Source organism: Urocitellus parryii, chromosome X (genome assembly GCF_045843805.1).
Source record: "Urocitellus parryii isolate mUroPar1 chromosome X, mUroPar1.hap1, whole genome shotgun sequence".
Classification (NCBI taxonomy): domain Eukaryota; kingdom Metazoa; phylum Chordata; class Mammalia; order Rodentia; family Sciuridae; genus Urocitellus; species Urocitellus parryii.
The window spans coordinates 91,085,828-91,112,657 of NC_135547.1; the positions used below are offsets into that span (position 1 = coordinate 91,085,828).

A 26,830-nucleotide genomic window follows, 5' to 3' on the forward strand; every position below is an offset into this window, starting at 1 on the left:
TCCCATTTGGTCATAGCATGTAATTCTTTTGTTGTATTCAATTTGCTAATATTTTGTTCAGGATTTTTGCATCTTTGTTTTCGGAGATATGGGTCTGTGGTTTTCTTGTCATTTCTCTACCTGGTTTTGGTATTAGGACAATTCTGGCTTCATAGAATGAATTAGGAAGTTTCCCTTTGCTTTTATCTTCTGAAAGAATTTGTAGAGAATCAGTGTAATTTCTTCTTAAATGTTTAGTAGACTACACCAGTGAACCCATCTGGGTCTGTGCTTTCTGATTTGGAAATTTATTAATTATTGATTTACTTTCTTTGATAAGTATAGGCTTATTTACATGATCTTTTTCTCCTTGTGTGAGTTTTGGTAGATTGTATTTTTCAAGAATAACTAGTCCATTTCATTTAGTTATAAAATTTGTTGACATAGAATTGTTAGTAATGTTCCTTTATTATCTTTTAATGTGCATGTGATCAAGAGTGATAGTCCCTGTTTTATGTATCATATTAGTGATTTGTGCCTTCTTTTTTTGGTTGGGTAAATTGACAAGACATTTATTATTATATTGATCTTTTCAAAGAACCAACTTTTTGTTTGTTGACTTTCTCTTTTGATTTACTGTCTTCACTTTCATTGAATTCCACTCTGATTTTATTACTTCTTCTTACTTTGGATTCATTTTTTTTTTCTAATTTCTTAAAGTGGAATCTTAGATGATTGATTTTAGATCTTTCTTGTTTTTCTTATATATGTAAAAAGAAGTGCTATCAGTTTCCCTCTAAGGACTGGTTTTTCTGCATCCCACAAATTTTTATGTTATTTTTCCTTTTGATTTTGTTCAGTATTTTTTAGTTTCTCATGAGACTTCTTTGACTAATGTAATATTAAAAGTATCTTTAATCTCCAAATTATTTTGCTTTTTTCCAGCTGACTTTCTTTTATTCATTTCTAGTATAATTCCATTGTGGTCTGAGAGCATACTATTTATGATTTATGTTCTTTTAAATTTGTTATGGTGTATTTTATGTCCCAGATTTGATCTATCTTAGTGAATGTTCTATGTGAACTTGAGAAGAATGTGTGTTCTTATGTTGTTACACAAAGTATTCCATTGATGTCAAGGAAAAATTCAGTTGATTGATGGTGCTATTCATAGTTTATTTCAGTAAACTGTGTACTTATTGATTCTGTGCCCATTGAATCTATAAGTTACTGATAAAGGAGTGTTAAAGCCTCCAACTATAATAGTGGGTTCATCTATTTCTCCTTGTATATCAAGTTTTGGTTCACATATTTTGACACTCTGTTGTTAGGCACATACTAATTAAAGATTGTTATGTACTCTCAGAAATTTGATCCCTTTATTGCTATGTAATGCTCCCTCTATCTCTGATAATTTTCTTTGCTCTGAAATCTGTTTTTTTCTCTGAAATTAATAGCCTACTCCAGATTTGTTTAGATTAGTGGTAGCATGTTATATCTTTATATCCTTTTCTAAAGAGTAGTCTATTGTAATTCTTACCCTTGCCCATATATACATAAGGTGCTTATTTCCCCTGGCTAATTGCATGATGTTTATCCTTTGATTTTCTGCAGTTAGGATATGATTTGCCTAGATGTAGAATTTTTTGGCATTTATCTTTCTTAGATTTCTCTGAGCTTCATTAATCTGTGCTTGGTGTACCATTATTAATTTTGGGAAATTACCAGTCATAATCACTTCATGTATTTCTTCTGTTCCTTTCTTCTTGTGGTAGTCCCATTATGCGTGTCACATCTTTTGTAATTGTCCCACAGTTTTTGGATATTCTTTTCTTTGCTTTTTTTCCCTGTATTTTTTTTCCAATTTGCATTTCAGTTTGGGAAGTGTCCATTGATGCTTCTTCAAGCTCACTGATTGTTTCCTTTCCCATGTCCAGCTGATGAGCCCATTTAAGGCATTCTTTGTTTCTATTATAGTTTTTTTTTTTTTTTTCGATCCTTGTTGTTTTTTGTCTTTTGGTATACCTTATGATTTCTGTTGAGAGCTGGACAGGATATACTAAGTAAGCAGTAACTAAGGTAAGTAGACTGTTAGTGTCAGTTTTTTAAAAAATTCATCAGAATATACCCTGACATAATCACAAAATCTTGGAACACAACCTACTCCAATTTGATTCCCAGGACTCTCCCTTCTACCCTTACCCCTACCTCCACTCCATCAATTCCTCTTCAATCCACCTGCAGTTTACTTTTTTTTAAAAAAAAAAATTAGTGTTCTGAGGATATACCTGATGCCAGTACCTACTGTGCCACATCCATGCACGCACATACAAAAGTTCGGTCAAATTCATCCCACTCTTCTTCCCTTTTCCTGTTCCTCCTCAGTCCCTTCATCTAATCTATTGATTTTTTCCTCTAATTTCATGGAATTTCTTATCCACTTTTCCCCTTTCTCTGTCTTTATTTCTTTTTTTACTCTCCTCCCCTTATTTTGGACTAGTTTCTGCATATCAGAGAAAACATTTGACCTTTGGCTTTTGGGGACTGCATTATATAACTTGGCATGATAATCTCCAGTTCCATGCATTAACTAGCAACAACCATAAAGTCATTCTTTATGGCTTGGTAATACTCCATTGTGTATATATGCCACATTTTCTGTATAAGGCTGTGTCACTGTAGAATGCTGATTTTAAATCTTTTAGATATATATAGGAGTGGGATAGCTTGGTCATATGGTGGCTCCATTCCTATTTTTTTGAGGAATCTCCATACTGCTTTCCAGATTGGTTGTACTAATTTGCAGTCCCACCAACAATCTATAAATCTATTACCCCACATCCTTGTCAATGTTTATTATTATCTGTCTTCTTGATAACTGCCATTCTGACTGGAGTCAGATGAAATCTCAGTGTAGCAATTTCCCTAATTGCTAGAGATGTTGAACATTTTTTCATATATTTGCTGAGAATTTAAACTTCTTTTGAGAAGTGTCCTTTTAGTTATTTTGCCCACTTATTGATTAGGTTCAAGAATCACATAATTATAGATACAGAAAAAGCATTTGACAAAGTAAAGCATCCATTCATGTTTAAAACACTACAAAAAACTAGGGACACAATGAACTTTCTTCAACATTTTAAAGGCTATATATAACAAACTCAAGGCCAATATTATTCTGAATGGAGAAAAACTGAATCATTTCCCCTGAACACAGGAACAAGAAAAGAATGCCCACTTTCACCACTCTTGTTCAACATACTCCTTGAAACTCTAGTCAGATCAATCAAGCAGGAGAAGGACATTAAAGAGAATCAAATAGTAAAAGAAAAGCTCAAATTATCTGTTTGCTGACAACATGATCCTATATTTAGAAGACCCAAAAAACTCCACCAGAAAACTCCTACAGCTGATAAATGAATTCAGCAAAATAACAGGATACAAGATCAACACTCAGGAAACAATCATATTTCTAATACACCAATAATGAATCTGCTTAAAAAGAAATTAGGAAAATTATCCCATTTAAAATAACCTCAAAAATACTTGGAAATCAATCTATAACAAAAGAAATGAAAGACCTCTACGATGAAAACTATAGAACACTACAGAAAGAAATTGAGGAAGACCTTAGAGGATGGAAAGACCTCCCATTTTCTTAGATAGGCAGAATTAATTTTATCAAAATGACCACATTAATAAAAGCATTATACAGATTCAACACAATCCCTATCAAAAGTACAATGACATTCTTCACAGAACTAGAAAAAATAGTTCTGAAATTCGTTTGGAAAAATAAGAAACCCATATAGCTAAAGTGTTCCTTTCCTATACTTATTCCTTACTTTCTTACTCTTAAAGTTTTTCGTATACTATGTTAAATATAATTGACACCAGGAAGTATCATTGCCATCCCATTTTGATTTTTGGTTTTAATATAAATATTCTGTCATATTCAGAAAGAAATCCTGCATATGGGATATATTTTTAAAAATTCGATCCAAAATGACTACACATATATTTTTAATATTTTTAGTTGTATTTGGACACAATACCTTTATTTTATTTGTTTTTATGTGGTGCTGAGGATGGAACCCAGTACCTCGCACATAGTAGGCAAGCATTCTACCGCTGAGCCACAAACCCCAGCCCGACTACGTATTTTAAAAGTCCATTCTTGACATCTGTTTGAGATAATTATGGATTGAAAAACTTTTATCTGTTCATTTGATAACTTATGTTAACAGTTTCCCTTGTGATACCAGTCTTACATTCCTAGAATAAATCCTCCTTATATGTATCAGGGAAATCTTTCAACGTGATGCTATATTCAGCTTGTTAAAAGTTTATTTAGTAGTTTTACATGTGTGTACCATAGTAAAAATGATCTGTAAATGTCTAGTGTTGTCTTAGTCAGGCCTGGCAGTCCCTTATTTTTGAACCTCCAGGGTGCTTCTGTAGTCATCCCCTTTATCACACACTTGAAAGCCTGTGTAACAGAATAGTTATTATTATCTGAAGAATCTCTGAGATAAAAACAAAGAAAAGCTTATCTGCTAATGGAAGATAGTATATTATTGTTTAATTTTAATTTTTCTGAATTATTAAAGCCATTTTTATTTTTAATTACTTTTATTGGTGCATTTTTATTTTTAATTACTTTTATTGGTGCATAATCATACATAATATCAAGATATTCATACATGAACATAGCATAATTTTTTAAAAATATATTTTTTTAGTTTTTTTTAAATATTTATTTTTTAGGTTTTTTTAATATTTATTTTTTAGTTTTTTAAAATATTGATTTTTTAGGACACAAAACAATGCCTTTATTTTTATGTGGTGCTGAGGATCGAACCCGGGTCGTGCCCGTGCTAGGCGAGCACTCTACCTCTGAGCCACAATCCCAGCCCAACATAGCATAATTTGATCAATTCATTCCCCAGTATCTCCCCTCTTTCCTTCCTTCTTCCTTTCCCTAGATCCCTTTGTCTTCTGTACTGGTCTCCCTTCTATTTTCTTATGATTCCTTCCCCCTGCCCTTTTTCTTTCTATCTTCGACAAGTGAGAGAATGTGGCTATTTTGAAGATATTAGTTTTAGATAATCATCTGTTGGAATTCAATTATAATGATTTAAACAATCACTTTATATATCAACGCTATTACTCCTTTGGAAAAAAAATTGCAAAGGTATTAGTTTGTCATCAGCTTCACTTTCCCAGCTATCAAACTCTGACTGGTATGTCCTCTTTTCCCTTATCATCAATCCTGGGTATTGTCCAAGTACAATTTCTCTAAGATAAGTTTTTTCTGTGCTTAAGCAATTCTTACCATGTGGTCTGTGGGTTCCTGAGATCTTTTTCTGGGAGGGGGCTGTAGGGTCAAAATTATTTTCATATTAATATTAAAATATAATTTGTATTTTCTACTCATTTTCTTACAAATATAGTTGAATTTTTAGAGGATACATGATGAGTGATGATGCATTGCTCTGAAGGCCAATAAATAGAAGCAGAATCCAGCTGTCCTCTATTTAGCCAAACATTAAAGATATTTGCAAAATGTTTTCTCATTTTTATTTTGGAAAATGTAGTTATTTTTTAAAAATATTAATGCTAACATAGTGGGTTTAATATTGTTATTTATTCATTGTTTTATTTATTTATTGTTTTATTTATTTATTGTTTTATTTATTTATTTAATGGTGCTTAAGATGGAAACATGGACCCTGACCACACTCTACCACTGAGATATACCCCCATTTCTATTACATTGAAATAAGTGAATAAATATATCATTAAATATGTCAAAATTTTAATATCAAATGCAGTAATTAAGTATAGATAAAATCTCTGTATATAAGAGCTGTTTAGGGCTGGGTGCAGTGATACACGCCTGTAATCCCAGCATCCCAGGAGGCTTACAAGTAGGCTCTTGCCTTTATCTCACTACCTACTGGTGGGAATGTGTGTTCCTCCTTGTGTTGCTCCTCTTCCATTGAAATCACCTGCATTGAAATTGGAAGTAACAAAACTTTTCCCTGCCCTTTTCTACTCTCTTTATTCCACCCTACTGCTGCCACACTTACCTCCTAAAATAGGTTTTTAAAAAAATATACTGTTTTTAGTTGTAGATGGACATAATACTTATATTTTTATTTATGTGGTGCTGTGGATTGAACTCAATGCCTCACATATGCTAGACAAGCTCTCTTACCACTGAGCTACAGCCTCAGTTTTTAAAAAATATTTATTTATTAGGTGTAGATGGACACAACACAATGCCTTTATTTTTATGTGGTGCTGAGGATAGAACCCGGGTCCTACCTGTGCTAGGTGAATGCTCTACTGCTGAGCTACAATCCCAGCCCCAGCCCCAGTGTCAGTTTTTTATTGTGTTTGTTCTCAAAAACCATAGTAACTCCACTGGTTTTCCAGGTCCTTCATGACCTACCACTATGCAGTAGCACACAAGATTACTGTCCTCTAGTCAGGCACAAATGCCAGCCTCATTCTCATCTTTAAGTCTTTGGCCATTTTGTTTCCTGGGTGTTATGGTTTAGATGTGGTGTCTTCCAAAAGCTCACATGTGAGATGATGCAAGGTTTGGAGGAGAAATGATTGGGTTATATACTTAATCAGTAAATTGATTCCTGATGGGATTAACTGAGTGATAACTAGAGGCAGGTGGGGTGTGGTTGGAGGAAGTGGTTCATTGGGGGCATGGCTATGGGGTATATATTTTGTATCTGGAGAGGAAGTCTCTCCCTGCTTTCTGATCACCATGTGAACTGGTTCCCTTTGCCATACTCTTCTGCCATGATATTCAGCCCCTTCTGGAGTCCCTGAGGAATGGAGCTGGCTGTCTATGGATTGAGACCTCTAAAACAGTGAGCCCTTAAGTAAACTTTTCCTCCTTACAGTTGTTCTAGTTGGGTCTTTAAGTCATAGAAGTGAAAAAGCTGACACTGGGCCTGGAATACCCTCTCTCCTCCATCAGATCTTCTCTAGTGTATATTCTCCTTTCCATTTCCTGAATACCAACTGCACTTTTATTCTAAACATTGAACACATACCTGTTGTGTCCCTGCATTAAGTGAAGACTCTTTCCTCTTCTAGACCATAAATTCCTTGAAAGTTAGGGACAGGGCAATAAACTCGTTTTGTATCCTCAGTTCCCTCCCCTCATAATGAAAGGTATAAATTTATTGAATGTCAGCCATATAAATAAGTTGATTAGCTCTTAACTCTTCTTCCTCTACTGGAATTCTCCTCAGTGAGACTTAATGAATACCTATTCTGAGACAACACAGGAGTTGCTGGAACAACAGAAATGAGAAGGACACTGTGTAATCACAAGGCTCAAGTGAAAGAGATTATGCAGTCAACATAGATGTCTGAACAAAGGGTGTATTGAGGGAAAAGCCTATTTGAACTGGCCCTAGATGGACTGAATATGATTTCATCAGACTGGAAGGAGAACAGAAGTGGGGATGGGTGGGATTCCATGTATAGCATCTGGCCTGTATAAAGGCATAGAGACCTAAAATTATAGCCATTCCTCCATATCAGTGGGGGATGTTCTCTCTGGGACCTCTTACAGATCCCAAAATCTATGGATGCTGAATTCCCTTATATAAAATGTCATAGTATTTGCATAGAACTTACACCCATCTTCCTGTTCCCACTGTATTATTTCTAGATTATTAATCATATTTAATACATTGTAAGTGTTATAGAAATAGTTGTTATTATGCATCGTGTAGGGAATAATGTCAAGAATTTAAAGGCTGTCATTGTAGTACAGAGCCATTTTTTTCCAAATACTTTAAATCTGTGGTTGGTTGATTTAGCAGTAGGACATCCAGAGATACAGACAGAGATCCTTCATGACCTATGGTGGGATATAACAAATATGTGGTAGGAGATAAGTCTTTCTGGGTAGATAGGATCTAGATTTGATAGGACCTGAATATGTGATGCAAAGAAATTTAAACTTGACCTTGTAGGCAGTGAGGAAATAGCTTATAATTTTAAGTGAGAAAGTGACAAAGGGCATTTGTCAGCTTTGTAACACAAATGTCAACTATTCAGCATTTCCCCTTGATTGCTTTCCTACTTAGCCCTCCATGTTCTCTAGTTGGGCCAATAACTAAATTCCCTTTCATTGTTCCTTGCCTACTCCAAATTCTGGCTGACCTCAGGCTTGTGCTATCTGGAAGTTTGATTTATTCCAGATGTGCCATTCTTTTCTTCCTCTTTTTTTTTTTTTTTTTTTTTTTGGTACTGGGGATTGAATCCATATATGCTTAACGACTGAGTTACATCCAGAGCCCTTTTTATTTTTATTTTGAGACAGGATCTCACTAAGTTGCTGAGACTGGCCTCAAATTTGCAATCCTCCTGCCTCAGCCTCCCAAATTGCTGGGATTATAGGTGTGTGCCACCATCCCTGGACAGATATGCCATTCTTTGGATTGGTATGTCATAGCGAAGCCCCAAGGTGTTATGGGAAAAGCACTGGGCCTGGAATTCAGCTGGACTTGTGATCAAAACTCAAGTTTAAGGAACTTTCAGTTGTTTCCTAATTATACTGCTTTAATTTTTCATGAACATCTTTACATCTGCAAAGTAAAACTAAACAATATCTGAATGAATTATCTGTGCACAAATGCCACTTTCACTTTTACTGATTGAATTTATTTCCTATCCCTAGCATCTGTTTTGCTTGATTTACTCACTGCTTCTAACTTTCTTTTGTTGACCCTTCCTTTCAATGTATTTATTAAGGAAACACTTTATAACCCAAACAGTGAACCAGAGAGCTGCTTCAGGAAATGTTTGAAATGAGGCTGTTCAGTTTAGCTTGATTGTTCCATGTCAGTGGGTTACAGGAAGGAGTTTTCAAGGTCCCTATGGGAAAAATGAGAAGTTTTCCAGTTTCTCCTTTGTTAGATCTTCTCTTGTAGCATCATTATTTTGTTTTAATGAATTCCCAGAACAATAGGTACACCCATTTGAAACTATGACTACAGGACACATTCCAAAGCCAAACATAAATTATTTTTGGATTTCCCATACTTTTTTCTCCCTATGATTTGTGTGGCTAATATAGAGTTGCTGGAACCATGTATATTAAATCACTTCCTGAATGAAATACATAACCAGTAGGGAGAGGGGGAAGGGACTCTGCATTGCCTTACAAACTTTCTTGCTTTCTTTCAGTTCTACTCACTGTATGAAACTCATGAGCATTTAATAAATTTACACTAAAAGAAAATTTCTTGAGTGTGTTACTCTGTTAGCCTCGGTTTTTCTCATCAACTAAAATGGTGGTGGTTTTCAGATAAGCTTTCTAGTCACCTGGAGTGCCTCCTGAAGAGATTGGGTGCTTTTTGTAGATTTGTTGAATGTAGTGAACCCTAAAACCAGACGAGCATTTTTGAAAATACTGATGTTGATGCCACCTGCATTTAAAAAGGAAAGTTGTCATGGGGTTGAGGTAATGGAACATGTCTTATTTATGTTTTGTGTTTAGGTTAATATTGTTTCCATTGTTTTTTTTTTAATTTTCCTCCTGCTAAGTTTGAAGTAGCAACAAAGATGTCAAATGGAATTCCTGGAAATTTAGGACTGGAGTTTAAGGGAGCAATAAGAGCTAGAGATACAGGTCAAGTATGCTTTATCCAATATGCTGTGACCAGAAGTGTTTCAGATTTCAGAATTTTTCAAATTTGGGAATATTGCATATACATAATGAGATATATTGGGGATGAGACCCAAGTCTAAATATAAAATTAATTTTTTCATGTATACCTTATACACATAACATGAAGATAATTTTGTATAGTATTTTTAGTGTGCTTTCATTTTGACAGTGATCCATTATAGGAGGTCACATGTGCCAGTTTCCACTTGTGATGTCATGTTGACACTCAGAAACTTTGAGATTTTGGAGCATTTATAAGATTTCAGGTATTCAGATTAGGGATGGTCAACCTGTAGAAGGTTTTCTTAACGGATAAAACAAATAAATAAGATTAAAGCTGGAAAGCATCTTTTATCTTAGTCAATTAAGACTAAGATCCAGAGTTAAGGGGAGAGGCTATTTTTGCTCATCTTTTAAAAATTATTTGTCTGTTTATTTGGTGTTCAAAAGGGACAGCTGTGCATGTGGGTGGTCAGAATAGGGAGTCAGAGTCCAAGTGAAGAAGGGCACAAACTCAGAAGGGTGTTAGTTTGGGGTGTTGGAGTTTAAATATATTAAAGATGGTGTCAGGGCTGGGGATGTGGCTCAAGCGGTAGCGCGCTCGCCTGGCATGCGTGCGGCCTGGGTTCAATCCTCAGCACCACGTACAAACAAAGATGTTGTGTCTGCCTAAAAAATAAATAAATAAATAAATTCTCTCTCTCTCTCTCTCTTTCTCTCTCTCTCTCTCTCTCTCCCTCTCTCCCTCTCTCCTCTCTCCTCTCTCCTCTCTCCTCTCTCTTTAAAAAAAAAAAAAAAAAAAAAGATGGTGTCAGGACATCACACGGGGCCCTCTTTAGTGTCAGAACCTGAGCAGGATAAAGGATAAAGAAGGCACCTACATGAGACAGTGACTGTTTTGTGAGTGAGAACCTGACAAGTATGAGAACACCCATGTAGGGAAAATAGGTGGGAAGGAGATGGGAGATTGATTATATGCAGGGACATTGTTCCAGAAAGAAAAAAGAAATTGGGGTGATAGGATCTATATTTTTCATTGTCAGTTGAAGAAAGGTACAAAAATAGGAAGGGAAAAAAAACCTAGGTTGAGCCCTATCATGTTTAATAGAAATTAGAGGTATAAGTGAGTACTTATGGTATACTATATGTGTGTGTGTATAATATATAAAAACATTTTATATATGTAAAATGTAAGTATGCAGAAAGCATTTTGGTCAATATATAGGTATGGATGTGGAAATATAAATGAAAATATGTATTCCTACCTATGTCCACTAAGAAAGTTTGGTAATAGCAACACACAATAACAATGAACATATTTATACCATATCTTTCTAAAATACCATTCTTAAGTAAAAGGATTCAGGATTCTTTGAAGAAATGACTGGTTCTAGGAATGGAGCACAAAAGTACAAGATGAGTCTGGGATGTCTTTTGTGACAGAGATTAAGAGAATTGTCAAAGCACGATAGGAATGTGTCAAAAGGGTACATAAATGCACATGAAAGAGGTTCCCACTAGCTAAATTTTAGAAAATTTGAACATGAATGTAATAATAGCAATGGATTATAACCATTGAACAAAATAAGAGTCTACATATCTATATAAAGATTGAATGAATAAAATGTTTTATAAGAAATAGTTTATTTGCCTAGTATTAATGTACTTAATCAGAAAATAATCATTCTTATAAGGAGACAAATAATATATTAACAGTGAAGAGGCTTGAAATATACCACTTTGTTGGTGGGGGGAGCAGTACTAGGGATTGAACCCAGGACCTTGTGCATGCTAGGCAAGTACCCTACCACTGAGTATCCGTAGTGCTTTTAATTTTTTTTTTTAAGACTGGGTCTTGATAAGTCACCCAGAGTGTACTTCAGTTTGTGATCCAGCTCCCTCAACTTCCCAAGTAGCTGAGATTATAGGCATGTGTCACTGGCCCAGCTAGACACAACTTGTATCAAGTTATCAAATAAATACCATTAATGGGACAAATAAAAAAAAACATGTGCCCTCTGATAAGAAACAATTAGGAGAACAAAGCTTTTCCTAAGATCTCTGATCTTCTTGCCAAAGATATACATAACCTGAATCTACTCATGAGTAAATATCAAACAAACCAAAATTGAGAGATTGTCCACAAATAAATAGCCTATATTCAAGATTGTCAACATTATAACCTCAAGAAAAGATAGGATCTGTTCCAGATAGCAATTTCATGTAGGTATTCCTTCTGTCACTTTTCCAGAAATTTAGTATTATTCCAAATTTTGTATCCCCCCAAATGTCAGTTGAGAAATTAGGAAGTGAGAAAGAAGCACTCAACATAGAAATCATGATGGTTTGAAGGAATCCACTCATGTCAAGTCCAAAGCAAGAGTACAAAACACTGACAGAGGGCTAGAAGTGTACCTTAATAGTAGAGCCTTTGCCTAGCATGCACAAGGCCTGGATTTGATCCCTAGCATTGCAGATGGTGATGATGATGATGATGATGATGATAGTAAAAATAAGAGGAGGAAGAAGGAAACAGTTAAAAGTTGAGGAACTACATTTTCAGAAAGGAAGCCAGGAGTTTCTGAGAGGAAAAAGTCATGTTTTAAGCAGTTAGCCTGGGATATGTGGTTGTTAGATATGTGTATGTCTATGGCCCTGTGTGCTGCTAACAGACATTCTTGTAAATAAAATAAATAGTAATAAGTTTATGTGCATAGTGTGCTTTACTCAAATCCTATGAACGGTGTCCCAAGAAAAAACAAGCTTAGGAAGTGAAAGAAATCCTTAAGTCGGCAATTCTGTATAGTGTTCTTGACCTTGCTTAGGAGATCCAAATGTTATGCTATTTGAATACTTCCCAGCAATGTTTGCCAGTTGTGTTCTCATTGAGTAATGCAATATTCACTATGGAGAACAGTTATTTGCAAAGCCAAAAAAAGATGTTCACTATTTTTTTAAAAAGGAAATAAGCTTATATGAGACAGCATGTTCTCCTAAAGTCCAAAGTGAAGATGCTTTTGAATGTAGTCATATCAGTTTGACTAACATCAACACAGAAAAAAATATTTTTTCTTAAATAGTAAAGACATTTTTTTCCTGGGTGGGAGGAGTGAAGACAGAGTAAAGATTTCCTATGTGTTCTTAAGTAATAGGAAAAAAAAAATTCTAACAGTCCTGTTTTGTCTGGCTTTCTAAAAGCAGAAGCTGAGGCAGAGAATTTTGTGTAAGAGCATTATGGAGGGGGTCCTCTCAGGAGAAGGAGAGTGAAGGAGGCAGTATAGAGGGGGGAAAGCCCAGCAAGGATAAATTGGTGAGGCGTAAAGGAGCTTGGCAGAGTTTGCAAAACATGGATTATTAGTATCCTATGACCCATTTAATCCACACAGCAAAGTAAGTTTGTGTAGCCAAAGAAATGATTTTGTAATCAGCTGAGCATAGTGGTACACACCTGAAATCCCAGTGACTTGGGAAGCTAAGACAGGAGGATTGCAAGTTTGAAGCCAGCTTCAGCAATGTAGCAAGAACTTGTTTCAAAATAAAACAACAGCTGGGCTGGTGGTGTCTCCCTGTAATCCCAGTGGCTCTGGAGGCTGAGGCAGGAGGATTGTGAGTTCAAAGCCATCCTCAGCAAAAGTGAGGAGGTGCTAAGCAACTCAGTGAGACCCTGTCTCTAAATAAAATACAAAATGAGGCTGAGGGTGTGGCTCAGTAGTGGAGTGTCTCTGAATTCAGTCCCTAATACAAAAACAAAAAGGGGCTGAGGATGTAGCTTAGTGGAAGAAACCCCTGGGTTCAATCCCTAATGCCAAAAAGGGTGTTATGATTAATTATTTTATATATTATTAGTACCTTAAAGTAGCTTTGTTCCCTTCCCTACCTCACTGCATATCATAAAACATAGTAATGTCCCAGTATAACCTCATATTTAGTTCAATGTGCACAGATTTCAAACTGTGCATATAGCAGAATAGTGAGAATGCATTTCTTTTATTTGCATTCATACTTATCCACTAGTAAACAGAGCTTCCCTTGGGGTATTTGATCTCTTAGTTTTAACCACCACCTCAACATTATTAACTCCCAAATCTTTGCCTCCCAGTCATCTCAGCCTACACAGCATCATTATTCTATCTGCCCCAGTATCCCACAATGTTTATACATAGTAGATGGTTCTTAAATGTCACTCACTTAACTCAGGCTGGTCACTTATCACAAGGGAGGTATTGTGAAATTGAATATGTGATTTGGAGCCCAACTTCAGAAAAATTTAACTGGGCATTACTTAGCATCTCCAAGCTTCAGTTTCTTGTCTGAGTTATAATGTGGGCTGGGGTTGTGGCTCAGTGATAGAGCACTTGCCTAGCATGTATGAGGCACTGGATTCCATTCTCAGCACCACATAAAAATAAATAAAATAAAGGCATTGTGTCCATCTATAACTAATAAAAATATTTTTAAAAAGAGATATAATGCCATAACATAAAAAGGATGGAGAGGGCTGGGGATATAGCTCAGTTGGTAGAGTGCTTGCCTCACATGCACAAGGCCCTGGGTTCAATCCCCAGCACCACACACACACACACACAAAAAAAAAAAAAAAAAAAAAAGAAAAGAAAAGAAAAAGACACAGAAATGATGGAGAAATTAAATGAAAGAATTTACTTGAAGCACATAGCCCAATGCCTGGAAATGGATAAGTACCTAGCAAATATTGGTGGTTGTTCTTTTGTGTTCAGTGTTTAAAATATTTATCTGTTCTGATTCGACTTTCTTAGGTCTTTTATTGAAGTTATCCTTTATTGAAGTTATCCTAAATTTCTTCTTACCAGACTCATCAAGCATCATTCTAACAACCTAGGACAAGAAATTTCTATTGACTGATTGATACTGGGGATTGAACCCAGGGGCACTCTACCCCTGTACTACATTTCCAGTTATTTATTTATTTATTTTTGAGGCAAGATCTTGCTATTTTGCCAAGACTAGCTTTGAATGCAGAATTCTCTTGCTTTAGTCTCCTGATTAGCTGGAATTACAGGTGTGTGCCACCATGCCTGACAAAGAAGTTTTATAAAAGAACAGGAAACCTCAAAACAAGTATTATTTATTTCATTCAGTAGAAATTTACTGTTGATGATCTTTTACTAAGACTTCATTTTTTTTAAATGGGGGAAAGGGTAGGGTTACATATAGTTGGGCATAATGTTGTCTTTCTTTTAAACAGCATGCTGATTATTTTTTTTTTTTAGTAAAAGTTACAATTTGGGAATTTGCACTTGGGAGATAGAAAATTTATAGTATTGGGGCTGGGGTTGTGGCTCAGCGGTAGAACACTCGTCTGGCATGTGTGAGGCCCTGGGTTTGAGCCTCACCACCATTAAAATAAATAAATAAAATAAAGGTATTATGTGCAACTATAACTAAAAAATAAATATTAAAAAAGAAAATATGTCCAGTACATTTCTCAATACTGTATCTGATTTTAATCTCAATTATTTGTGAACTCCACTTATATTTGTACACAGGCTCTTATTTGGTTTTATATTCATTTTAATGGTTTTCAACCCTGCCCCCCCCACTTAGTATTTAGTATAGTCTAGAGATACATAACTAGAGGGTGACTGAGTATATTAAGTAAGTACTTCACAGTTCTGTATTGTCAAAGTAAATATACAAAAGAAGGCATAAGAATAAGTGGCAACTTCAGCTGGGCGCAGTGGCACATGCCTGTAATCCCAGTGGCCCAGAAGGCTGAGGTAGGAGGATCGCGAGTTCAAAGCCAGCCTCAGCAAAAGCAAGGTGCTAAGCAACTCAGTGAGACCTGTCTCTAAATAAAATACAAAATAGGGCTGGGGATGTGGCTCAGTGGTTGAGTGCCCCTGAGTTCAGTCCCTGGTACCTCCCCCTCCAAAAAAAAAGGATAAGTGGCAACTTCAAAGGGGAAAACTACCCAAGTGTCCTTCAACTAATCGATGGATAAATAAAACAGGGCCTATACATACAGTTGAATAATATTCAGCCACAAAAATTAGTCAAATGTATGCCCTAACATGGATGAACCTTGAAAACATTATGCTAAGTAAAAGAAACAAGACACAGAAAGCTGCATACTGTATGATTCCATTATATGAAATATCCAGAGTCAGCAAGTCTATAGACACAGAAAGTACAATAGAAGTTACCAGGGACTGAGGGATGGGGAGTGATTGTTTACTGGGTACAGAGTTTCTATTTAGAATGATGAAAAAGTTCTAGAAATGGATAGTAGTGATGGTAGGACAGCATTGCAAATGTACTCAGTGCTCCTGCATTGCATACTTTAAATGATTCAGATGTTATATTTTATGTGTGTTTACCACAATTGAAAAAGGAGGGGTTGGGGACTTAGATATCATTATTATAAGCCTCCTATTTTTCTTTCTTTATAGGAGCCATGGATAACAGAGGTTTTCAGCAGGGGAGTTTTAGTAGCTTCCAGAGCAGCTCCAGCGATGAAGACTTGATGGACATACCAGGAACAGCTATGGATTTCTCCTTGAGAGATGATGTTCCTCCTTTAGACCGAGAAATAGAAGGTATTATCATTACTGATGACAATAATGTCTTTTTAAAATTTACTTTAGATTTATGTACAGTAAAATTTCCTTCCTGACACACAGGACTCTGCATTTTAACACATGCCTAGATTCTTGTAACCTCCACCTCTGACAGGTTCAACCCCATAAAGAATTCTTGCAGTCAGACCTCCCTCCTCTCTAGCCCCTAGTACCACTGATCAGTCCCTGTATTCTTTCTTTTTGATAATGTCATATACATTAAATCACATGTCACCTTTTGAGACTAGCTTCTTTACTCAAGTTAATGCCTTAGAGATTTATCTTTTTTAAATGAATAGCATACCCAGGAATAGGATCACTGGGTCATATGGTAAATGTATATTTACCTTTCTTCCTTCTATCCATCTGTCCATTCATACATACATACATACTGGGAATTGAACCCAGAGGCATTCTGCCAATGTGCTACATCCCCAGACCTTTTGATATGTTATTTTGAGACAGGATCTCACTAAGTTATTCAGGTTGACCCTGAACCAGGGATCCTCCTGCCTTAGCCCCACCCCCCAAGTAGCTGGAATTTCTTTATTTTCTTTCTGGTATGCTGTTCTCTGAGTTTAACACATTTCTTAGCACACATGTCTGAGCTAGTATGTTTAACTTTATAAGAAACTGCCAAACCACTGTCCAAACTGCCTATACCATTTTGCATCTGAACTAGCTATAGTCATGACAGTTCCACTTGCTTCACATCCTTTACAGCTCTTGGTATTTTCACTAATTTTTATTTTAGCTGTCCTAAGAAGTATGTAGTGTTAATCATGGTTTCAATTTAATTTCTTTAATGGCTAATAATGGCTAACATCAATGTCATGTGCTTATTTACCAGCCTTAGGTATTCATTGATGAAGTATGTGTTCAATTTCTTTTCCCATTTTGTAACTGGATTTTTATTAACTAGAATACATCTACAAAGTGAAAATTCTCCTAATAAGTTGTTTGGTTACCCACTTTCCCATGATTGTATACAATCTTATGATACGGTTGTACTATAGTTAACTAAACTTGTGTTAATGAACATTTTAGTTGTTTACCATGTTTTGCTATTACAAATAATACTTCAATGAACAACCTTGTAGATACATGTCTGTTAAGCATATGAACAGCATTTTTGCAACTTGAATGTAATAGTGTTTTATTTCTCTGACAACCTCACTGTGTTGAATGAATATCATCATTTTAAAAGTTTACAATATGATAGGATAAATAAATAATTTCCATTATTATTTTAATCTTCATTTAAAATACTTTTATTTTGTTTGGTACTGGGGATTGAACCTAGGGATGCTTTGCCACTGAGCTATATCCCCAGACTGTTTAAGGTTCTTTTGGCTAGCCTCCAACTTATAATCCTCTTGCCTCAGCCTCCTGTGTTGCTGGGATTATAGGTATGCACCATCATGCCCCGCCATTTAAAAATAATTTTTATTTAATGGAGTTTAATGTGATTTAACGTGTTCATATGATGTTTCTGTTTTTCTAATGGTCTGATTATCTTTTCTTATTAATTTATTGGAGTCTTTATTATTACTAATTCTTTTTCTGATATAGGTTGGACATATTTTTCTGTTTCTGGTTTGTATTTTATAACTTTGTTTTCACAAATCTACAAATATTTTAATTTTTATATAGTCAGTTATATCCCCACAAAAGTGGGGACTTCTGTGTTTCTTCTTGTACTTTTAGAAAGGACTTTATAGCTTTAAGATTAAATTTGTAGAATTACTTTAAAACTATTGTCGGGTACTTTAACTGACCAGTGTTGCTATTCTCAAAGACAGAAGACAAGGAAGTACTGTCAGAATTCATTACTTAGCAAATTTGTTTTAAGGGCATGCAACTTTGTAGACACTTTAGGTTCTGGGAATTAGTAGGGCTTTGACATCATCCTTACCTTCATTAAATTAATTCTAGCTAGCTAAACAGCCACACAAAGTACTTATGATAGTACCTACCTCTTAGGGTTGTTTTAGGATTAAATGAGATAATACCTATAAAGTACTTATAACTGTAAGTGGCATAGAGTTAAATGCTCATAGAGTTAAATATTAAGGATCATCCAGGCATGATGTTGCACTCCTGTAGTTCCCATACTGGGGAGGCTGAGGCAGAAGTTTCACTTGAGCTCAGGAATCTGAGGCCAGCTGGGCTATATAGTGAGATACTATCTCAAACAATTTAGATATCATTGTTACATTATTATTTACTGCTATAATTCTATAGCATAAGTTCTATAAATTATGTCTTGTGTGTATCTGTGTACCTACAGTGGTTCAGAAATTTCACAAAATAGGGTATATTGGAGCAGGTACTTGAAAGATTAGTTGTTTTGTAGGAAGGAGAACATGCCAGACAAAAAGTAAGTTTGTGCAGAAAGATATCAACAAGCATAAGATACAGAGGTATAAAAAGACAGAATGTAAGCTCAAATAACTAAGTCAGAATCTTGCATGTCATGCTAAGAAGTTGAATTAGCTGAACATGGTAGTGCATACCTAAGTTCCCAGAAACTCAGGAGATTGAGGCAGGAGGATTGCAAGTTTGAGGCCAGACTGGACAAGTTAGCAAGACTTTGTTCCAAAATAATAAACAAGGTCTGGGGGTGTTGCTCAGTGGTAGTGCACCCTGGGTTTCAATCCCTGGTACTGAAAAAAAATTTTTAATTAACCTTAACCTTATTATCACTGCAAGGACAAAGCTCCTTCATCTATTTATTTAATAGTTTTTTGAGTCAAACACTATTGTAGATACTGTGGATACAGTGGTGGAACTGAGACAGATATTGATCTGAACTTAGATTTTGTGAGGGAAGATAATAAATGAGTAAATACAGTTGTTCCTTGGTATCAGGGGGGTATTGGTTTCAGGATGTCCTCAGACTCCAAATTTGTGGATTCTCAAGTCCCTTAGATAAAATGGCATAATGTTTATATAGAACCTATACACATTCTCCTGTATTCTTTTTAAAAAAAATATTTTTAGTTAGTTGTAAATGGACACAATACCTTTATTTTATTTATTTATTTGTTTGTGGTGCTAAGGATTTAACCTAGTGCCTCACATGTGCTAGGCAAGTGCTTTACCACTGAGCCACAACCACAGCCCTCCTCCTTCATTTTTTAAATCATCTCTAGATTACTTATCATAACTGGTAAAAAGTAAATGCTAGGGCTGGGGAAATAGTTCAGTTGGTAGAGTGCTTGCCTCACACGCACAAGGCCCTGGGTTCAATTCCCAGCAGCACAAGAAAACAAAAATGGAAAAACACCACAAAAAGGAAATGCTATAAAATACTTGTAGTATTTTTTAGAGAACAATGACAAAATAGTGTACATATTTAGTAAAGACACAGTTTATTAAAAATATTTTCAATCTTCAGCTGAATTCTACAGATGTGGAAACCTTTGAATACATAGGGCCAATTGTAGACAAATTACATAGTAAATTACTCAGTGTGATAATTACTAGGATGGAAATAAACTGCATGGCAATAGATAATAATTAGGAATAACATTTAAGTAATGGATGCCTCTTTCTGAGGAAGCAATGAATTTGGGGTGAGCCTTTCAGTATAAAAACCACAGGTTAAAAAGGATGAATAGAAGTTTGCCTAGAACAGAAGTTTGCCCAAGAGAGATAACTCAGGAAAGTGCCAGCAGGTGACAACCCTGAATTTAAAGTTCACAAAAGGGAGATACTCATGGTTTAGTGTTTAATGATTTTTCATATCTGCCTACTTCTACAAAAGAAAACTGTGTTTGCACATCACTTGCACTTACATGCATTTAGTATCCATAGTGGGTCAGTTATAATAGCAATCATGGCTCTATCTGGCTAAGCCAGTTTGGCCTACCTAGTTATCATGGTTGCTTCTAATAGAAAATGGTCTCATAGCATCCATATCACCAAAGTACATTGTGTGTTCGTGTTGGTCTCAGTGATTATTGGGGCAAGCAACAGTTCATTATTCCCATTTCATAGAGTAGAAAACCGAGGCAGATTAAGATTCTTTTTTCACATTGCCTGTGATTATAGATTGGGCTTTTACATGAGAATTCCTTCATCCTTCTTCACTAGCTTTTATAGGAGAATTACTGCTTGTGGTTTTCAAAGTCTGACCATAAAATAATGTGGCTGCTTTCTATGAGCCACATGCAGAAATCAGTCCACTTACTATAATCTCTAGTAATGCAGTTTTCTTGCTTTGCTTTCAAATCGTTCTTACTTTATTTAATGTTTTCACATGGGGTTTCCTAATAGACAGTACCAACAGAAAAATGGTCACAATGTCCTTGATATGTGACAGTGAAACTGTGCATAAAATACTACATTTTGTAGCAGGCACAATAGCACGTACTAAAAAGATTAGTTGGAAGGAGCTTGAAAGGCAGTAAAAGTGGTTCTTGTTTTCCAGATGGCTAGAGGAATTGATTTATGGGGAATGAATAAATAAATTATGCATGGCATGGCTAAATGCATCTGAGGTAGTGTTATAGTAGTCTGTAAATTAGAAGAAACATAAACACAGAGATCTGAAAGAAGCAGAGGGGGAGGAAAATAGAAAAAGGGAAACATTCAGAGCTGTTCTCATCGTCCATCTGTTCTCACTCCCTGCCTCTGCAATCTAGACCTCATGGTCAGCACTGCATTCATTCATTCATTTAGTATTTATGGAGGACCCAGACATGAGCCCAGCACTGTGCTATTCTAGTAGTGCTCTCCCATTCCCTGCTTTCCCTCACTTTCTTGTCTTTCTACCCAGAATGCATTAATTATTTGCACGAGGAGACATTCCTGGCAGAGAGAGCAACACACGTAGAGGTGCAGCAGCGTGAGAATGCCTTTTGAATTCCAGAAACACAGACTCTGCCTGTCTGAGGTCTCAGGTTCCTGGGGTGTGGAGGATGGTGGCCGTTGGAGCAGAAGGGAGGGCAGTAGGGGATAGGCTGGATAGCTAGCTAGAAATCTAGGTGGGGTCAGATTGTGTGTGCTTTGGGATCTTGTAACCAAGTCACTTCAAATGATTTAAAATCAGAGGAATGCCATGATCAGATTTGAGTTTTTGAGAATTGGCAGTATAGAGGATGGATTGAGAGGAAGTGTCAGTGAGTGGGAGATCAGTAAAGCTGTTGTTATTTTAAAAATCTAGGCAAAAGATCAAAAGGCCTGAATGAAGACAAAGGAATGAAGAGGAAGGAATAATAGGTTCTGGAGAAATTTCACAGGGGAAATTGATATGACCAATTAGATGTGGGGAATAAAATAGAAATGGGTCAGGGATAACTTCAAAGCTGAAGCATATTATGAGGTAGGCTGTGTTCCCACATAACACCTGTTGAGACTCAGCATAACCTCCCAATGTCCCAGAGCAGAACAAGAATCATAGCAGTTGAATGAAATGAATAGTCAATGAAAACATGATGGAACTTGAATTCCATCAAGTAACTTGTGAAAAAGTTCTGTTTGTTCTGCCATGTTGTAGAAAAGTCATAATTTTTCTCCAGGGAGAAACAGAAAACATCTTGGACTCCAGCTCATGGAGAAACCTACCATTCTAACCTCATTTAGGCTTCCCCTGAGCTGCCCAACTAAAGCAATTGTGTGGATTGTGTGTGGAGGAGAAGAAAAGGTACTTCAAAATCCATCATCCTCATAATTCTGGAACTCCCCTGGACACTTAGTCTGGGAGGGTGGCAGTTAACTGCTACTTTTTAAGCTTAAAAAAAATGTGTCCCATGGGCTGGGGATGTGGCTCAAGTGGTAGCGCGCTCGCCTGGCATGCGTGCGACCCGGGTTCGATCCTCAGCACCACATACCAACAAAGATGTTGTGTCCGCCGAGAACTAAAAAATAAAAATAAAATTCATTCTCTCTCTCTCTCTCTCTCTCTCTCTCTCTCTCTCTCTCTCTCTCCTCTCTCACTCTCCTCTCTCACTCTCTCTTTAAAAAAAAATGTGTCCCATTTCTAAACCTCTGTGGGGGCAGATGCTAAATCTTTAAAATGATATCTATGATGGTGTCTGTAGGCTTGTGGTTACTTCACAGGGATATCAGGAGCTTTTAGAATTGATGTCTTCTAATGTTTCACCCTTTTATTTATTTCTATTTTTAATTAACTAAAGTACATATTTTATTCAGATTTACTTAGTGATTATTTAATGTCTCATCCAGAATTTTACATTACATAGAATATATTGTGTCTTGTGCACATTCTCAGACTTGCCTCTTTTTGGGTGACCTTAAGGGTTTTGAGCACTGCTCAGGTATTTTGTAGAATGTCCCTTAGTTGGAATTTATGTGATGTTTTTCTCATGATTAGACTGGATTATAGGTTTTGAGGAGGGAGACCATTGAGGTCAAGTGCCGTTCTTAGCACATCATATCAAAGGTCCATCCTGTCAACATGATTTACTGCTGTTGATGGTAACCTCGATGGCCTCGATGATTGATTGCTTGTGAGGTTTCTCTACTGTGAAACTATTCTTTTTTCCACCATTCCATACTATACTCATTGGAAGGAAGTAACTGTGTAGTCCACACTTAAGTTCTTCACCTCTTTGAAGGTAAAACATCTACAATTATTTAGGATTATTCTGCATGTAAGATTTGTCTGTTTTCTTCCATTCATTTATTTAGTCAATCATTTATATCATTATGGATTCATTTACTTTATACTTTGGGTTGTAATTCATTTCTACTTTATGTTGTTGCTCAAATTATTCCAGCTTGGGCCATTGGGAGCTCTTTTAGTTGTCTCCGTTTCCCTTTGATAAACCCCTATTATTGTGTGTTTTTTTAAATCATTCCCTTACTTTTGGACACTACAATATGCTCCAGACTTGTGTTATATATTTCCTGCTCCAATACTAGAATCAAGCATCTCTCCAAGGAGCCCTGGTTCCTTTATTTAGAAAATATTATGGAACCAAGCAATGGGCAGTTAACTGCCACAATACTGCCCATTGATCATTTCTGTGAAGACATTCTTGATAATAGGCCTCTCAGCCAACTAAGGAAATATATGTGTGTATGCAGACACACAAAAGCATGTGGGCTGGTGATACAGCTCAGATGATTGCTTAGCATATGTAGGATCCTGAGTTCAATCACCCAGCACCATAAATAAATACCCCATTGTGTATGTATGTATGTATGTGTGTGTGTGAATGTATGTATCTATGTATCTATGTACCTATCCATCCATCCACTTGAGTCTAAAGCTAAGCATGAAATGTAAGCAAAACTTGAGTCTAAATTAAGCTAAAAACTTAAACTGATTCTAATTCTAACCCATTACTACATGGATCATCTTAGCCTCCACCCCCCCACCCCACCCCCGCTTACTTATATGTGTTACCTTCCTCTGGAACAAAGAGAAACCTGGCTCCTATCATTCATCATCCATTAGTTCATGACTAGTATACATGTATAGTGGTTTTGGAATTGTTGACCAGTACCCTCTATGAGAGACAACTTTATCTACTAGAGTGAAGTTTCTAAAAATTTTTTTTGTAGTTATAGATGGACAGAATGCCTTTATTTTATTTGTTAATTTTTATGTGGTGCTGAGGATCAAACCCAGTGCCTCACATATACTAGGCAAGCGCTTTGCCACTGAGCTACAGCCGCAGCCCAAAGAGTGCAGTTTTTATGCACAGTTCTTTTTGCCTTTGCTCTCAGATTCCTTTTTAGTTACTTGGTTTAGCACCTTCTCCTCTTATCCCCTTCAGTGAGGCTGTTTCATTAATCATGATACAGATATTCTTTTGTCACATTCCGCATTCCACCCTGGGATCCTAAACTCCTAAATGATTTTTTAATTTGCATACATTAAAGTTGACTCTGTACTGTGAATTTCTATGGGTTTTGACAAATGCAGAGTGATATGTATCCACTATTACAGTGCATGAAGAATATTTTCACTACCCTGAAAAACATCTATGCTTTACCTATTCAACCCCAACCCTTGCAAGCTCCCAGAGACCACAAATCTGCTTTATTATCTCCATGAATTTGCTTTTTCCAGAATGTTACATATGTGAGATCATATGGTCTGTAACCTTTTCAGACCAGCTTCTTTCACTTAGCAATATACATTTAAATTCACAAATGTTGTGGGATACAATAGCGTATTCCTGTAATCCCAGAGGCCAAGAAGGGAGGATTGAAAGTTTAAGGCCAGCCTCAGCACTTTACCAAGGCCCTAAGGAGCTTAGTGAGACCTTGTCTCAAAATTAAAAGAAAAATAAAGGCTGTGGATGTAGCTCAGTTTTAAAGCACTCCTAGATTTCAATCCCCAATACCTAAATAAATAAATCAATCCACGGATGTCTTTGTGTGGATTGTTAGCTCATTTTTTTTTAAGTACCAGGGATTGAACCCAAGGGTGCTCAACCACTGAGCCACATCCCTAGCTCTTTGTTATTTCTTTTAAATTTTGAGACAGGGTCTTGCTGAGTTCCAGGCTATACCATTTTGTGTTCATAGCAACAAAGAATATAAGTTCCTCAAAATTGGCATTGTTTTAGATTTTGACCATTCTAATCGTGTGGTATCTCATTATTGTTTTAATTTGCATTCCTCTAGTAACAAATGGTGGTGATTACTTTTTTTCATTTACCATTTGCCATACGTATATTTTTTTCTTTGATAAGATTTAGGTCTTTTGCCCATTTTAAAATTTAGGTTGCTTTCTGACTGATGAATTTTAAGACTTCTTTGTATTTTGAATACCAGTCCTTTATCAAATATATTTTTCAAGCCCATGGCTTACCTTTTCATTCTTTTTACAGTGGATTCTGTAAAACCTTGCACATGCTAGGCAAGTGCTGTACCACTGAGCTACATCTCCAGTTCCTGTAGTTTTCCTTTTTTGTAATATCTTTATTTGGTTTTCATATAGAGTAATGGCCTCATGAGTAAGTCAGGAAGTGTTCCCAAATATTTCTGGTGTTAATTGATATCATTATATTACTATTTTCTGGAAGAGACTGTGAAAAATTGGTATTATTTTTTTCCTTAAGTGTTCAGAAGCACTTGCCAGAGAAACTGACTTTGTCAGGTAGAAGTTTAGGCTTTGATTTAAATCTGCCTTCTTTTCTAATATTAAATGCTATAAATTTCTCTATAAGCATTGCTTTTCATGCATTCCACAAATTTGGATATTGTATTTTCAATCACTTCAAAATATTTAAAATTTTTTCCATTTTTTGCCAATAGATTATTTGGAATTTTCATAGGTTATTTATAATTTCCAGGTCTTTAGGGATTTTCCAGCTTTCTTTATTTTATTTTTTGGTACTTGGGATTGAACTAAGGAGCACTTATCAACTGAATCACATCCCCAGCTTATTTTATTTTTTATTATTTTTTTTTATTTTGAGAGATGGCCTCACTAAGTCTCCAAGGCTGGCCTTGAATTTGTGATCCTTGTGCTTCAGCCTCCTGAGTCACTGAGATTACATGTGTGTGTCACCCGTTCCTGGCCCAGCATTTTTTCCCATTACTAGTTTTTATTTTAATTTCATTGTGTTAGGATTTATGGCAAACTGCCTATGACTTGGGTCATATTTACTGTATGGTATAACTAGGTGTCGGGCCAGATTTCTCTATTGTTCTTATTTTCATCACCCTTCTTGATTTTGAGTTTCCCTAAGTACATTTCCTCTAGAGATTCTCTGTTTTGAATTCTTTCAACTGTAATTTACTATTCTTATATTAGAGTCCTTTGGTATGGTGGTAAAGTATGGGTGAGGAAGCAGTTCTGTAATCTTCTGATTAATTCTCATTGTTTTATTGGGACTCTCTTATAGCTGTGACCTTCACAAGTTTTTCACCTGTGATATTTAGCTTTTTGTTCTCCCTGCTTTCCATTCCATTCCCTGACTGTTATCATTTGCAATCTATCTATTTACCTGAAACTCTGTCCCTTGTTATGTTTTCCCCCTTAGGTGAAACTAGAAAGCTAGAAGGAGCTGGAGTTAGGAGGAATGCCCTTACCCCAGTTGGGATAAGACTCAGGCCAAGTATTTTGCCCTGGGGCATATTTCACAATGAGGATTATTCTCCTCCCCTAGTAAGAATGAAGAGGGGATTTTTTCTTGGACCTTCACTGTGAGAACTTGGTCAGGTTCCTGGAAGTACAGGTTTGGTCTTAGACAATCCCCTGAGACCGTGGATCCCAGAAGTTTCTTAGACTCACATTGGTCTATACACAGCCTTTAGCAGTTCGTCCAAGTTGCCATTTAAGCTTTTCTACCCAAGTTATGGCTCCAGCCTTTTCAAAAGGTAAGCAGATATCAGCTGTGTCTCTGTGTCTCTTTGGATAAGTCTGTATCTTCAGATGTTGGGTTGATTGTTTATTTTGCAAACCACAGTTCTCTGATGGGTCCACAAAAAAGTCACTGATTTTTCGGTTTGTCTAATCTTTTCTTCTAAGGATGAGCATGATAAATTTTAAGCTGTTTACTTGTAGGACTGAGTCAGAAAGCTTTCCATTTATTTTTATTTTTAAAAATATATA

At 36.1% G+C, this 26,830-nt stretch overlaps 1 protein-coding gene across 1 annotated transcript in view; it reads left to right on the forward strand.

Annotated features, from left to right (window-relative positions):
* The window catches only part of Clcn5 (chloride voltage-gated channel 5), a 150,533-nt gene that overhangs the window by 89,977 nt on the left and 33,726 nt on the right, over positions 1–26,830 (forward strand). The window contains exon 2 of the mRNA XM_026406715.2: positions 16,120–16,266. Coding sequence (XP_026262500.1) covers positions 16,120–16,266 — 147 coding nt within the window. The remainder of the gene's footprint in view (positions 1–16,119; positions 16,267–26,830) is intronic.